The following is a 14,177-nucleotide window of genomic DNA, read 5'->3' as shown; positions in this document are numbered from 1 at the left end:
AACTACATTCCTCGTCTATACAATTGTAGAGTAAACCAAACAAGAACTAAATATGTTTAGGCTTATAAATCCATTCATCCATGCATATGGTATCTCGCTAACTCATTCTATTCAAATCTATTCCGACTTCTTGAACTAAACTCCAAATGTTACCTCAATTAACTATGTTATTTGATGTAATGAAACTTAAAGTTACCTATTAACCCAGACACTAATTATTAGCATTTCAATTTAAGATAAAATCGGACCAAAAGAATTCAATTCAGTTGATTTGCGGCCCACTTAATTCATCTTTTCGTTCGTCGGGGCATTTGGTCATGCGACTCATCTCCAATCCGATCTTATCCGATACCACGAAAAACAACATAATGCTAAAGTTCATGGATCATCTCGTCCGTTGAACACAGCTCATCGCACCTGCCAAATAAGCGGGTAAGGGAAAGACATTTTGAGAAAAATGGCATTTTGAGAAAAATACAGTACCCGCATTTTGAGAAAAATACAGTACCCGACCCATTAATTTGTCCTAAACCCGCTAATCCACTTTTCTATGGTCCAAAAAAAAAAACATAAATCTGTTAAATATCCGGTCCAAATCCGCACTTGATTAAAATGCTATGCCTAAAAACTCTCCTAAACTAATAAATCCTCAAATTTTCCAATTGACAAAATTCTAATTTCCCCAAATCAATCAAATAAAACCCCCACACCATTATGTCAAAACCCTAACATTATTTCATGAAAAAATGAGCTGCAATGCTAAACCAATTAAAATCAAAATTAAATCAAGCTCAAATATTAATAGGAAGAGTTTTAATTGGCGACTCTAATGGCGTCCGTGAAAGCAGAAACTACTACACTAAAAGAAAGAAAGATACCTTGTATTGCAAGGTAAGTGCTTTGGGAAATCATTCGATCGCCATTAAACCTGAGCTTGATAATTGGGTTGATAATGGCAAAAAGGTTTGTTTTGCGGAGTTACAAAGGATCATTCTCGATTTTCGCAAGCGAAAACAGTTCAGTCATGCTCTTGAGGTAATCATTTCAGTTTTTCTTTTCTTTTATTTTGTTTGATGAAATTTGAATGGTGTTTGGATTCAGTGACGGAGTTAGAATTTGAATTACCGTAAATTTTAGGGGGAACTGTATTTTATACGAGAAATACAAAGATGTATTGTATTGGGAATGCCAATATAAGAGTATGCACAAATTCTTGTTTAAGACGGATATTGTCGTCCTAAGAGAGACTAAAGATCGAAACTTTCAACTAAAAGTTCCAACTTTTACCAATTTAGCATAGGCTGAAAATTTTAGGGGGCGAATTAGCAATACAATGTAGTAACCTTGAGAAAATCGAAACCTTTAGCTAAAATTTAGTGAAGGCATAAATGCATAATGCATTAATGCCACTCCGAAATTACCAATGCCACCCAAAGACGGTGAATAGTAACATGCCCTTAGACTTAACTTGTATTGTTGTGGCATTAACAAAAATGTAGTGACATTGTTAAATTCAACAACAGGCATTAACAAAAATGTAGTGACATTGTTAAATTCAACAACAGAGGCCTGGGCCGCACCCGAACGGAGGAGAACGAGTCCACAATACAAGCCCAAGAGGTTCCACTCTAAAACCAATTGTCAATAGAGGGAGTAGCCCCTTGCCTTATATAGTGGAATTCTCTTATCTAATTCTCGTGGGATCTTTACATGTATAACTCATATATAGGCCGGAGCTTTTATCCTCAACCGACATTGTCATTTCCCAAAATTTATGTGAACTTTTATTGCTTTGGGGGGTAAGAGTCCCTGACTCCGTGCTATACCCCTCACTTTGCCACAGTTCAGGAAAATGAGTAAATTCGGTATGTTAAATACTTACAAGATGATTAATGTGTGTTTCGACTTGACCAGTTTATTTAGGTACACAATGCGGCATTTTATGATGGTCTGGTGATGTGTGTTTTTGTTTCAAACCCTCTATGTTTAATTCGGGTGAGGCTGAGGATATTTTTGTTGGGGAATTTTGAATTATAGAGATTTTCATAGGGGATTTGGTTATGCTTTATTGCTTGGGAGTAGGTTAGACAATTCATAGGGGTAAGGTTGCGGGCATTTGGACCTTCAGAGACATTATAGCTAGTGGGATTACTACTTGGATGCCAATACGGCTAATGGTTATGACTTATGAGTAGGATATGAATGAGTGGTCATCCTTCTGAATTCGTGGTTAAATAATTTGTTAGTGTCTGCACTCGTTAATGATAGGGGTTTGTGTCAATGAAATATTGAGATGTAAATATGAGGGTTTTGCTGCGATGGTACAACAACAACATTACCATAGTACCTCAATGGCTCCCGCAATGTACGATGGTACCAGGAAAAATAAACGTGCGACAATCTAATCTTCAAAGTCGCAGGCTTGGTGGGAAAATTGTAAGACAGGGTGCATTATTGGTGGTGTATCGACTAAAGAGAATTCTCTGATTTTGATTGTCGTTAGGTTCTCCACAAGAAGAAGTCATAATTGTAGACTTTTTATATGTAATGTAGTATGTAATGGGAGTGCATAAGGTACATGAATGGCCATCTTGACATATTTGTTCGCTATTGCTCATGAATCATGGGCGACATATATGATACGCATATAGTTAATCTGGTGGTGTATTTTCTCTTAGGTGTGAAATACGAATCAATGGTGCTTCTAGCAACTTGCATGGAGGCGTGTTACCACTGTCTTTGTTTTGATGAGCAATGTAGCTTCAATATCCATTGAATGAATCAAACGAGGCTTATTTCTATAACATCTCGAATTTTTATTAGATGGTTGCCTGGTTGGTTATATTCTAGATTCCAATGTTTAAACCATTGCTTCTAATAATGTAGGTTTCAGAGTGGATGTATGCAAAGGGGCTTTTTAAATTCACGCCAACTGAACACGCTGGTCAACTCGATCTCATTGGTAGAGTCCGTGGTTTTTTATCTGCCGAAGAATATTTCTATAGCTTACAAGATGCAGAGAAGACTAACAAAACATGTGATGCTCTTCTGAACTGCTATGTCCGAGAACGCCAAGTATACAAGGCCTTAACTCATTTTGAGAAAATGAAGGAGGTGGGTTTTGCATGTACAACGCTCACTTATAATGACATCATGTGCCTTTACACCGACATTGGACAATTTGACAAGGTTCCTGATGTTCTAACTGAGATGAAGAAAAACAAGGTTTTACCGGATAACTATAGCTATAGATTATGCATTAATTCATACGTAGGAAGATCTGATATAGAGGCAGTGGAAAACTGTTTAAAAGAAGCCGAAACTCAACCCCGCATGGAAGTAGACTGGAACACATATGCAGCTGCGGCCAATTTTTATTTAACTGAAAACTTGATTGACAAGGCGGTTTATGCCTTGAAAAAGGCAGAGGTAAGATTTGATCACAAAGATAAAGCTGGGTATAGTTTTCTAATTTCCCTTTATGCTAAACTCGGAAATAAGGATGAAATATTGAGATTGTGGGAACTTGAAAAGAACGTTAGCAGGAAGTGTATTAACAACGAGTTTATTACTGTATTGGAATCCCTTGTGAAAATCGGTGCCCTAGAAGAAGCCGAAAAGGTCCTAAAGGAGTGGGACTCATCTGACAATGTGTATGATTTCCGGGTTCCTAATATTGTCATCCTAGGTTATTTGAACCGGGGATTGGCCGAGAAAGGAGAGGCCATGCTTAATGAGTTGCTGGAGAAGGGAAGGTCTTGTCACCCAAACACGTGGAGCATATTAGCGGGAATGTACCAGGCAAAGGGTGAGATGCACAAGGCAATTAGGTGCATGAAGGTAGGATTGTCGTTTTATGTACCAAATGAAGGGTGGAGACCTTATCAGCAAGTCATTAATAGTCTTCTAAGTTGGGTTGGTGACCATGGTAGTTTAGAAGAGGCTGAATCCTTTGTCGAACTGTTGAGAAATGTGGATCCGGGTAATAGACCCTTGTATCATACTTTGATGAAGGCATATGTCCGACATGGCAAGAATATTGACGGCCTTTGGAAAAATTGAATGAAGGCTGATTAACTGAGTGAAAATGAAAAGACGAAAATGATCCTTCGCTCAATACCTGAAATAACTTGGCATGATGCCTAAAAAGCGAAGAATTTGTCAGATATGTTCGGCATTTGAGACATCTGAAGTTTCTACTGACATTGTTGCAATCAGCTACAGAATTCAGACATTGTGACTTATTTTTTTTGGTGTAAACGGGGGTGTCCACCGTCAAGAACAGTGAATAATTATAGCTATTGACTTGCAGAATAAAAGCACAGGGAAGTTGACAGTGGATTTCGATGCTATGGCAAAGGATGATTATCTGCTCGGTATGCAGGCGATTCAGTGAGGCTCTTGATTGTTGCTCCCTCTTTCCCGTTTATAATTTTATATCGGCCCATTTGGCTTTGATTGTCAATTTTGACCATTGTTTTCTCATGATATACCCACTAAATTCGACTTTATTTTTTAGTTTATTTAGTATCTTTAGGATACAATTCTTTTCATTGTTGACGAGTTAGGATAGTATAAAGGATAGCAGTGTGTTCGCGGCCCTAAAATTTCAAATTAAGGCTCTTTGGATCTTTGTGTATATTTTCGATATTTTGAGAATTAAGAAAAGCAAATCATTTTGCTATTGTGACGTTGTATCTTCATGAATTTTTAAACGTTTTTCGTTTCCATAAGTGTCTCATAGTAATGCTTAAAAGAGATGTTTAATGTACTTCGTATTAGATAATGAAGCATCAACCTCTAATGGAAGTTCTTCCTCACATTTGAGCGATGATACTCTTACTCATGAGTTTTGACACTACTGCAGTTACAACACTCAAACTAAAGACTTATAGTTAGTGATCAAAGTTACCCTTACAACTCGATAAAGTAGTTTATTTAAATATTTTATTGGGTTATTCCCATTGGTAGCCTCGAGTTATCCACTTTTCTCACTGGTACCCTCGCCTTTTCATAATCTCCAATTATACCCCTTAACTTTCTTCATTACTCCCAACTGTTACCATAACTATTTTCCGTCAAATACTTCCGTTAGATTTTTGACAACGTGTACTATATATCTCCCTCCCAAAATCCACGATTAAAATTCATATATTCCTGCTACCTCTGCTTGTTTGCCCTATTCAACTTCCTCTTTGCCCTATTCAACTTCCTCTACTTGTTTTTCTGATTCTTCGTCAAATTTATCAACACACACATGAGTGGCAAGTCACATATCAAACTGCAAAAGAGAGGGGAGAAATGCAAGGTAAGATTACCAATCGTTGTAACAAGATGAGTGACAAGTCACATATCAAACTTTTTGACTCACTAGAAGACTTAGAGGGTGCAGTTTTGGGCAATACTGAAACAGAATTTGCAGCTGAAATTGTCAACACCCAGACATCAGCAGCCGCTTCAGTCCATGGTTCATCAAGCAAGGTTCATAAGAGGAAGACAAGATGAAGAATTGCTGATATAATAGCAGTTGATTTTGTATTATGACTGATATGGAATGCTAGTTAGCAAGAAGACCAATCTCCTTTATGTCTTTAGCAGTTGCTGTAATGTTTTGTTTTGGTTCTAAAACATGAAATTGGCATGTCTTTACAAACAGGAAGACAAGATCAAGAATTGTTGCTATGAAACATGAAAGTTTTTGTTTGAGAAACACATTCATCTACTGTCAAATTTGCTAGATTCCCTCCTTTAATTCCAAGTATCTAGCTTCAGCCTTTAATTACTTCACAAAAGCTCTATTAAGACGATATTATCCGTCTTAAAAGAGATTTATTTGTACATCACATTTATCATTCTCCAAAAAGAATCAGAAACAATAAACTAGTGATTTGTTATTAAACCCAACAAAGAAAACCATAGAAATTGCAAATTTAAACATGAAAAACAATCATGGTACAAATGATTAAAAGTTAGAAGATGTCAGACAAACCTGGAAAAGAGAAATTGAGTTATTCATCTTCTAATTGGAGATATCAACGAATGTCGAGAATCAAATGGAGTATATTCAGTATAGTGAACAAGATGAAGTGTTGAGGATTAATCTAGTACTCCACAGCCAAGTTTTTCGAGAATCAAATGGAGTATATTCAGTATATTAGTTGTATATAGAAAGTTAAAATGAGATGTCATCACCATAGCCAAACTGCGAAAGCAAAATGAGGTAGGCTTACCTTATGTACAGTGAGCTTTTAGAGTGGATTTTGGGAGAGAGAATGTACATTTAGCAGCTGAGTCACAAAATCTAACGGAAGTATTTGACGGAAAATAGTTATGGTAACAGTTGGGAGTAAAGAAGAAAGTTAAGGGGTATAATTGGAGATTATAAAAAGGCGAGGGTACCAGTGAGAAAAGTGGATAACTCGAGGCTACCAATGGAAATAACCCTATTTTATTTGATTAAGCAAAATTTAAATTTACAAAAATTATCTCTCTTTATCAAATCCCATTTTTTCCATTTTAAACTAAAATTAGACGGAATCAAAAGTCCAATTTAATCTCAATAGAGGCCGGATATTTTACTCCGATCTCATCCACCTAATTCATCTTGTCATGTTTCGGACACCTCTTCCGATCTCAATCTCATCCGATCTTAGACCGATGCTTAGTTGCTTACCCTAAAACACAACGAAAAAAATAGGGTTTTTTTGTAAAAAAACTATCTTATATTTAAGGGTATTTGTAAAAAGACAACTTTACATTATTTTTTTTGTTTTCAACTACCTTTGTTTTCTTTATTTTTGTTTAATAACTACCTATGCCAAGAGTATAGCCATATTTGGTCAATTTTCCGGCATTAATCTATCTCATAAGACTTTTTATTGATTTAATCTTACGTAGGCCCGATTTCGGGGAAATTAAGATGTACTTACACTTTACTTTAGTGAATATTTGTAGTTATTATTGTAGTATATAAGCATAAGTTTTGCTTGTCTGAAGTTTAATTGGAAGTTGGTCGTAGTTGATAATTGTTATCTGATGTTAACAGAGTCATGTGGGATACGCTAATGTCGTTAAACTGGCCAAATCTCTTCAGATTTTCAGCATAAGTAGTTATTAAACAAAAATAAAGAAAACGAAGGTAGTTGAAAACAAAAAAAATAATGTAAGGTAGTCTTTTTACAAATACCCATAAATATAAGGTAGTTTTTGACAAAAAAAACCCAAAAAAAAAATGCTAAAATGACAAAAATCACCTATCAAACTAAAAACCCTTGTAAAACCAATAAACCCCCAAATTTTCCAATTGACATAAATTCAAATTTCCTCAAATCAATCAAACAAAACCCTAACATTTTTTCATGAAAAAATGAGCTCCAAACTATACACAATGCTAAACCAATTAAAATCAAAATTAAATCAAACTCAAATCTTAGTAGGAAGAGCTTTAATTGGCCACTCTAATGGCGTCCGTGAAGGTAGAAATTACTGCACTTCAGGAAAGAAAGATACCTTGTATAACAAGGTTTCTCCTTTGGGAAATCCTCGGATCGCCATTAAACCTGAGCTTGATAATTGGGTTGATAATGGTAACAAGGTTTGTTTTGGTGAGTTACAAAGAATCATTCTCGATTTACGCAAGCGAAAACGGTTCAGCCACGCTCTTGAGGTAGTCATTTCTGTTTTTCTTTTGTTTTGTTAGGTTTAATTTGAATTGGGTTTAGATTCAGTGGCGGAATCAGAATTTGAAATACCGGATTGGCGATTGAATAGTAGTAAAAGACTCCATCTGTCCCAAATCCCAATCATTTGGGTACGTACTCGTCACAAAGAATATAAAAGGTAAACAAATGATTGATACGGAGGGAGTATTATATATATCCCCTTCTATTCTCAGGAATGTTTCATACTGTTTTTTATACGAGAAATACAAAGGCGTATTAGAGATACCGATACCAATGAGTATGTTTTTGTAATGTTTTGGACAAAAGATCGAAACTTTGAACTAAAAATTCCATCTTTTAGTGCTCAGGGAGGGCGAAACCTCGCTTCGTTAATATTTGGAATAATGGGTATGTTTAGTATTTGCTAGATAGTTAATGTGTGTTGTTGTTTGAACACCGGGTGAGGCGGCATTTTATGATTGTCTAATGATTTGTATTTTTGTTTGAAAACCATTATATTCATTCGGGTGAGGAGGAAACACGGAGTATGTTTGTATTTTTGGATTTATATTTGCTTTGTAAGATGATTGTTTGGGGAAATTTGAATCATAGAGATTTTTATAGGGAAGTTTGATTATGCTTGGAAGTAGCCTCGATGATTTATAGAGGTAAGGCTGCGTGCATAAGGACCTTCTGAGACATTCTAGCAGTGGGATTACTACTTGGATGTCAATAGCGCTAGTGGTTATGACTTATGAGTAGGATACTAGGATATGGATGTGTGTTTGTGATTCTGAGTTCGCGGGTATATGATATGTTAGTGCCTGTTTTCGTGAATGATATGGGTTTGTGTCAATGTGATATTGAGATGTAAATACGAGGCTTTTGCTACAACGGTACAACAACAACAACATTACCGCAGTGCCTCAATGGCTCTCGCAATTGCGTGGTGGTGGTGGGGGTCGAATGTACGAAGGTGCCAGGAAAAATTAACGTGTGCGACAATCTTCAAAGTCGCAGACTTGTTGAGAAATTGTAAGACAGGGTGCATTATTGATTCTCTTATTTCATACCAAAGAGGGAAACTTGGTGGTGCACTAACTAAAGTGAGTTCTCTGGTTTTGGTTGTCACTAGGTTCGCCGTAAGTACGTGTTTGAACTTTGAAGTCATAATTGTAGACTTTTATATGTAATGTAGTAATGGGAGTGCATAAGGTACATGAATCGCCATCTTGACATATTTGTTCGCTGTTGCTCATGAATCATGGGAGTTATAGACTATACGCATTTTGTTAACCTGGTGGTGTATTTTCTCTTCGGTGTGAAATACGAATCAATGGTACTTTTAGCAACTTGCATGGAGGCGTGTTACCGCTGTCTTTGTTTTGATTAGCCATTTAGCTTCAGTATCCATTGACTAAATCAAACAAGGCTTATTTCTATACCTTTTAGAATTTTTATTAAATGGTTAGTTATATTCTAGATTCCAATGTTTAAATCACTGCTTCTAATTATGTAGGTTTCAGAGTGGATATATGCAAAGGGGCTTTTTAAATTCACATCAACTGAACACGCTGTTCAACTCGATCTCATTGGTAGAGTCCATGGTTTTTTATCTGCAGAAAATTACTTTAACAGCTTACAAGATGCAGACAAGAATAACAAAACATACGGTGCTCTTCTGAACTGCTATGTTCGACAACGCCAAGTAGACAAGGCCTTAGCTCATTTCGAGAAAATGAAGGAGATGGGTTTTGCATCTACAACGCTCACTTATAATGACATCATGTGCCTTTACTCCAACATTGGAAAATATGACAAGGTTCCTGATGTTCTAGCTGAAATGAAGAAAAACAAGCTTTTACCGGATAATTATAGCTATAGATTATGCATTAACTCATACGGAGGAAGATCTGATATAGAGGCAGTGGAAAACTGTTTAAAAGAAGCTGAAACTCAACCCCACATGGCAGTAGACTGGAACACATATGCAGTTGCGGCCAATTTTTATATCAAAGAAAATTTATTCGACAAAGCGGTCTATGCCTTGAAGAAGGCCGAGGTAAGACTCGACGACAAAGATAATGTTGGGTATAGTTTTCTAATTTCCCTTTATGCTAAACTTGGAAAAAAGGATGAGATATTGAAATTGTGGGAACTTGAGAAGAACATTGGTAGGAAGTGTATTAACAGGGATTTTATTACTCTATTGGAATCCCTTGTGAAAGTCGGTGCCCTAGAAGAAGCCGAGACGGTCCTAAAGGAGTGGGAATCATCTAACAATGTGTATGATTACCGGGTTCCAAATGTTGTCATCTTAGGGTATTTGAACCGCGGATTGGCCGAGAAAGGAGAGGTCATGCTTAATGAGTTGCTGGAGAAGGGAAGGCCTTGTCACCCAAACTCGTGGAGCATATTAGCAGGATTTTACCAGGCAAAGGGTGAGATGCACAAGGCAATGAGTTGCATGAGGGTAGCATTGTCTTTTTATGTACCGAAAGGGTGGAGACCTTACAATCAAATCATTAATGATCTTCTAAGTTGGGTTGGTGATTATGGTAGTTTAGAAGAGGCTGAATCTTTCGTCGGACTGTTGAGAAATGTGAATCCGGTTAATAGACCCATGTATCATGCTTTGATGAAGGCGTATATCCGAAATGGCAAGAATGTTGATGGCCTTTTGGAGAAAATGAAGGCTGATAAACTGAGTGAAGATGAAAAGACAAAAATGATCCTTAGCTCAATACCTTAGCACGATACCTAAAAGTGAAATATTTGCGAGACATGGTCGGCATTTGACACAACTGATGCTTCTACAAATTGTGTTGCTATGTGCTGCAGAATTCAGAAATCATGGCTTTTGACATGCAGAACAAAAGAATCGGGAAGATGACAGTAGTTGTCGATGCTATGGCAAAAAATGTTTAATGTGCTCGGAATGCAGGTGAGAATGAAGGCGGTTCAGTTAGAATTTTTGTTGCTGCTCCCCCATCCCGTTTTTATCGGCCCATTTGACTTTGAGAGTCAATCTTGACCATTGTTTTCCCCTAATATACACTAGCTACAACTTTTGTTTTTTTTGCAATTTGTAGAGAAATTGTGATCAAAACTTTTCAATTGACACATTATTAATCGAAAATATGGGTGTTATTTACTCCCAACTGATGTCCTGATCCTTAATTTGGAATTTAGAATTGCATCTCTGATGTGAAGTCGTCATTGTTGAGAAATTTTGATGCCATTTTCATTGTAGGTCCTTTGAAAACAGTCTCTTATTAAACACAAGTACATGCGATTCCTGCCTCGCCACTGGTGAAAGCCTTTTGAGGCCGTGCGTGATGACACAATCGTTGTTCTTTTCTGAGTGCTATTGTAAGTTGTAAGTTGTAACAAAATAGGATGTACTCTCTTTGTCCCAAATCATTGGCTTTTTTCTTCTCTTTGAGGGATATTTTAATCAAAGGCAAACAAATGATTGGGTCGGAGGGAGTACATATTATTAACAAAAATAGTGTGATGAGCATCCCTGTTTAACTTCATGTAACAAGCATGACTTGCATGAGCCTTGTTTTGAAGAAAACAAACTTCAGTAGGTTTTACGTTCCGTCTATCTCTTGTTGCTCCGCAACTCGTATTTAAGCAATTGATGCAAGGCCATTTTGATTGACAATGGGGTCAGTTAATAAGGCTTGTTTACCCATCTTAGTTCTCATTATTACCTTCTTATTTCAAGTTTACTGTGATGCTAGACTGTTAGCAGGGGATCACAAAAGATCATTGTATAGTGAAGATGTCTCAAATGGACAGATTTTCGGTAAGTTTAACGGGTATGGGGGTGAAGACGGAGGTGGTATGGAATATAATGGCGGTTTAGGCGGTGGTGTTGGTAAAGGTGACGGTAAAGTTTTGCCTGGTTGGGGCATTGGAGGAGGCGGTGGAGAGAGAGGGAGAGACGATTGGGCAACTGGTTCAGGTGGTGGAGGTGGTCAAGGTATGGGTGATGGTCGCTCAGGTAGCGGAGGAGGTCAAGGATGGGGCAGTGGTGGTAGTGGAGGTGGTCAAGGTATGGGTAACGGTGGATCATGTGGTGAAGGTTCAGGTGGTGGAGGTGGTCAGGGTTGGGGACCTTGGAGTAGTGGTGGCCCTGGCGATGGAGGCGGCCGAGGTTGTAGTGATTGTGGTACAGGCGAAGGAGGCGGTCAAGGTTGGGGCAATGACGGCTCAGGTAGTGGAGGTGAACAAGGTTGGGGCAGCGGATGGGGTGATGGTTGGTGCAGTAGTGGATCAGGCAGTGGAAATGGTCAAGGTTGGGGTATGGGTGGCGGTTGTCAAGGCCGGTCATGTGAAGGAAGTGGCGGATATGGAGAAGGCGAAGGACGAGGATGGGGTACGCCTGGCATGAACCGTGCTAAGATTGGCCACGGTAAGTCGGAGGAGAAGAAAGAAATGGTAGCTATGGCCCCAGCATCAGAGTAAGAGTAGAGCACTAGAGCATTCTCTGCTTTTTACAGTTTCTAATGTATTCTGCAACTAATAAGAGAAGCATCAGCAGTATACTACAGTGTCTGTCTTGCTTATACATAAATAAAATTTGAGATATTTTCGACAAAATATAAGAAATTTGATAGCCTCACTCGTGTAGTCGTGTGCATGGACTCGGAAAAAAGAAGAAAATGCTGTTTTTTTTTTTTATATGAATAATATTATCGATTCCTTTCAAGTACTCATAAGTTATAACCGACCTAAACTGTGACCGATCTCAATAATCTAGAGATCACACACAATACGTCGATAGCATGCTAAAAAGTCCGAGAACAGGATATAGAGTAATAGACATGTCCTCAAGAAAGCACCTGACTACCATGGTCATTATCAGTACAACTCTGAAGTATTGAACCCTTGTAGAGTCCTGATAACATTGCTTTATGCCGGTGGTGGAGTCAGAATTTGACGTTATGGGGGCGACTTAATAACGTAATAGAGTGAACTAGGAAAAAACTGAAAATTTCAACTAAAAAACTTCAAAATTTCTAGTATTCAGCGGAAATGACCGCTCCTACTAATCCTGTCTGAATCCGTTGCCGCTTTATGTCAATCTCAAAGTATTTGACAAAGAAGCCAATGCCACAAACTAAAATTTATGTAATAAATATAAAGCAAAAAATGAATATATAACTTGTGAACTCCATACTAATTTCAACCAATTAGATATTAGAGTTGGCATTAAAAAGGGGGCACGAGATATGAATGAACAAAATAAGTCTCTTTCAAAAAAAAAAAAAAGTCAAACAAATTACATGTGATCATGCATGGATGCATGGTTTGGGAGATGATAAATAGAAGAGTTGCATTCAATAGCCTAAGCTTAGAATATATGTATATAGTACTCGTCGAATCATCAGATTTTTTTATGTTTCATTAAAATACTCGATCCTGATCACAAAAGAATAAAAACGCACAAACTTGTTGAATGGAAGGGAGTACTATAATCGTAACTCTTTAGAAGTCTAAGTTGATGGTTATTATCATTCTTCGAAATTTATTTAATCGTTCTACATTTTATTTAGATTTTTTATCGGAGTTATTTTTCTCATTATAATGGCTAGTGTACCGTGTGCTATCGAATTGGAGCCGAAGACCTTGAATCCTGGACAAATCAATCATGCTCGGGTAAGTAACTTTCTCTCTTCTGCTTTCTTTCGTATTAACTCGTTCTATCCCAGTGAATAATTTACGTTTTCAAGTTTTCTTATAGTAATAATGTACATAATTCAAAAATTACAGGAGCTAGCAGTAGTGTTTCAACAAATAGAGCCCCAAGAAGCCTCTGACCTCTTCATTCAGGTGAAAATCATGAGAAAATTAACTAATCAATCATTAAGTGTTTTTCAGTAGGTCTTGCTTAAGACGGTCTTAAGTTAAGACTTCTTTTACATTGTGACATTATTTAAATCGGCTGTGACTTGTATCGTCTTAACTTAAGACGGTCTTCGACAAAAGTTTGTGTTTTTCATTCGGGCCGGGTCACTTTTGCCAGCTCTACTAATTACAAATCGATGAATACTTGTTCGATGTTTCAGGGACTTGAACGAGTCGACTCAATAGGAGGCGTAGGCCAGATTATTGAAGGAGACGATGTGAATCCGTTGGGAAACATGGTTGATGTAAGTAGCAAGGACATGGAGAGTGGTAAAAGGGAAAGGACACATAATTGCTTGTGCAAGAACCTCTTCATTGATTCTCCGGACGAGATTTGCCACAAAGAGCCTGTTACCGCTCCTTTCTAATATTTCACTAATTCTCTTATGAGACGGTTTTACAAAGAGCCTGTTACTACATGATCATTTACCGAGTAATAAATTAGATAAGCATTTGTTAAACTCTTATGTACCATTTTCGTATTTCATTCTATGTCCTGTCCAACTACAGCAGCTTCACATTCTTTAGTATGACATTTGTAAACCTAGAATTGGAATTCAATTCCGTAACTAAAACATTTCAGGCTTTTCAAAAGCC

At 37.4% G+C, this 14,177-nt stretch overlaps 4 protein-coding genes across 7 annotated transcripts; all 4 read left to right on the top strand.

Annotated features, from left to right (window-relative positions):
- Positions 1-616: 616 nt before the first annotated feature.
- On the top strand, positions 617-4,690 carry LOC141596086 (pentatricopeptide repeat-containing protein At4g21705, mitochondrial-like). The gene is made up of 2 exons (XM_074416112.1): positions 617-1,035; positions 2,887-4,690. The coding sequence occupies exons 1-2, from the start codon at positions 757-759 to the stop codon at positions 4,060-4,062; spliced, it is 1,455 nt and encodes a 484-aa protein (XP_074272213.1). The 5' UTR covers positions 617-756; the 3' UTR covers positions 4,063-4,690.
- A 2,559-nt stretch (positions 4,691-7,249) lies between these two features.
- On the top strand, positions 7,250-11,265 carry LOC141596081 (pentatricopeptide repeat-containing protein At4g21705, mitochondrial-like). Of its 3 annotated transcripts, XR_012522385.1 has the most exons (3): positions 7,250-7,666; positions 9,181-10,605; positions 10,915-11,265. XR_012522385.1 is itself a non-coding variant. In XM_074416105.1 (2 exons), the coding sequence occupies exons 1-2, from the start codon at positions 7,367-7,369 to the stop codon at positions 10,411-10,413; spliced, it is 1,533 nt and encodes a 510-aa protein (XP_074272206.1). In that variant the 5' UTR covers positions 7,250-7,366; the 3' UTR covers positions 10,414-10,826. The 3 variants fall into 3 exon arrangements, 2 of the variants coding, with proteins under 2 accessions (XP_074272206.1, XP_074272207.1); XM_074416105.1 differs by lacking the exon at positions 10,915-11,265 and having other exon boundaries at positions 9,181-10,826; XM_074416106.1 differs by lacking the exons at positions 7,250-7,666; positions 10,915-11,265 and adding an exon at positions 7,691-8,767 and having other exon boundaries at positions 9,181-10,826.
- Positions 11,266-11,311: 46 nt separating this feature from the next.
- On the top strand, positions 11,312-12,294 carry LOC141596084 (uncharacterized). Of its 2 annotated transcripts, XM_074416109.1 has the most exons (2): positions 11,312-11,715; positions 11,770-12,294. In XM_074416109.1, the coding sequence occupies exons 1-2, from the start codon at positions 11,331-11,333 to the stop codon at positions 12,135-12,137; spliced, it is 753 nt and encodes a 250-aa protein (XP_074272210.1). In that variant the 5' UTR covers positions 11,312-11,330; the 3' UTR covers positions 12,138-12,294. The 2 variants fall into 2 exon arrangements, with proteins under 2 accessions (XP_074272210.1, XP_074272209.1); XM_074416108.1 differs by having other exon boundaries at positions 11,313-12,294.
- A 619-nt stretch (positions 12,295-12,913) lies between these two features.
- LOC141596085 (uncharacterized) lies at positions 12,914-14,084 on the top strand. Its single transcript, XM_074416111.1, has 3 exons — positions 12,914-13,331; positions 13,446-13,505; positions 13,742-14,084. The coding sequence occupies exons 1-3, from the start codon at positions 13,260-13,262 to the stop codon at positions 13,946-13,948; spliced, it is 339 nt and encodes a 112-aa protein (XP_074272212.1). The 5' UTR covers positions 12,914-13,259; the 3' UTR covers positions 13,949-14,084.
- Positions 14,085-14,177: the final 93 nt, after the last annotated feature.

This window comes from Silene latifolia, chromosome 8 (genome assembly GCF_048544455.1).
Source record: "Silene latifolia isolate original U9 population chromosome 8, ASM4854445v1, whole genome shotgun sequence".
Classification (NCBI taxonomy): Eukaryota; Viridiplantae; Streptophyta; class Magnoliopsida; order Caryophyllales; family Caryophyllaceae; genus Silene; species Silene latifolia.
This window is presented reverse-complemented; position numbering and strand designations above follow the sequence as displayed.

Bases quoted from the DNA above. Each gene is read 5' to 3' on its own strand.
- LOC141596086 (XM_074416112.1), top strand. From the start codon at position 757: ATGCTAAACCAATTAAAATCAAAATTAAATCAAGCTCAAATATTAATA. The intron at 1,036-2,886 runs GTAATCATTTCA...CTAATAATGTAG, and splicing joins AGTTCAGTCATGCTCTTGAG to GTTTCAGAGTGGATGTATGC.
- LOC141596081 (XM_074416105.1), top strand. From the start codon at position 7,367: ATGAGCTCCAAACTATACACAATGCTAAACCAATTAAAATCAAAATTA. The intron at 7,667-9,180 runs GTAGTCATTTCT...CTAATTATGTAG, and splicing joins GGTTCAGCCACGCTCTTGAG to GTTTCAGAGTGGATATATGC.
- LOC141596084 (XM_074416108.1), top strand. From the start codon at position 11,331: ATGGGGTCAGTTAATAAGGCTTGTTTACCCATCTTAGTTCTCATTATT.
- LOC141596085 (XM_074416111.1), top strand. From the start codon at position 13,260: ATGGCTAGTGTACCGTGTGCTATCGAATTGGAGCCGAAGACCTTGAAT. The intron at 13,332-13,445 runs GTAAGTAACTTT...CAAAAATTACAG, and splicing joins GACAAATCAATCATGCTCGG to GAGCTAGCAGTAGTGTTTCA. The intron at 13,506-13,741 runs GTGAAAATCATG...TCGATGTTTCAG, and splicing joins CCTCTGACCTCTTCATTCAG to GGACTTGAACGAGTCGACTC.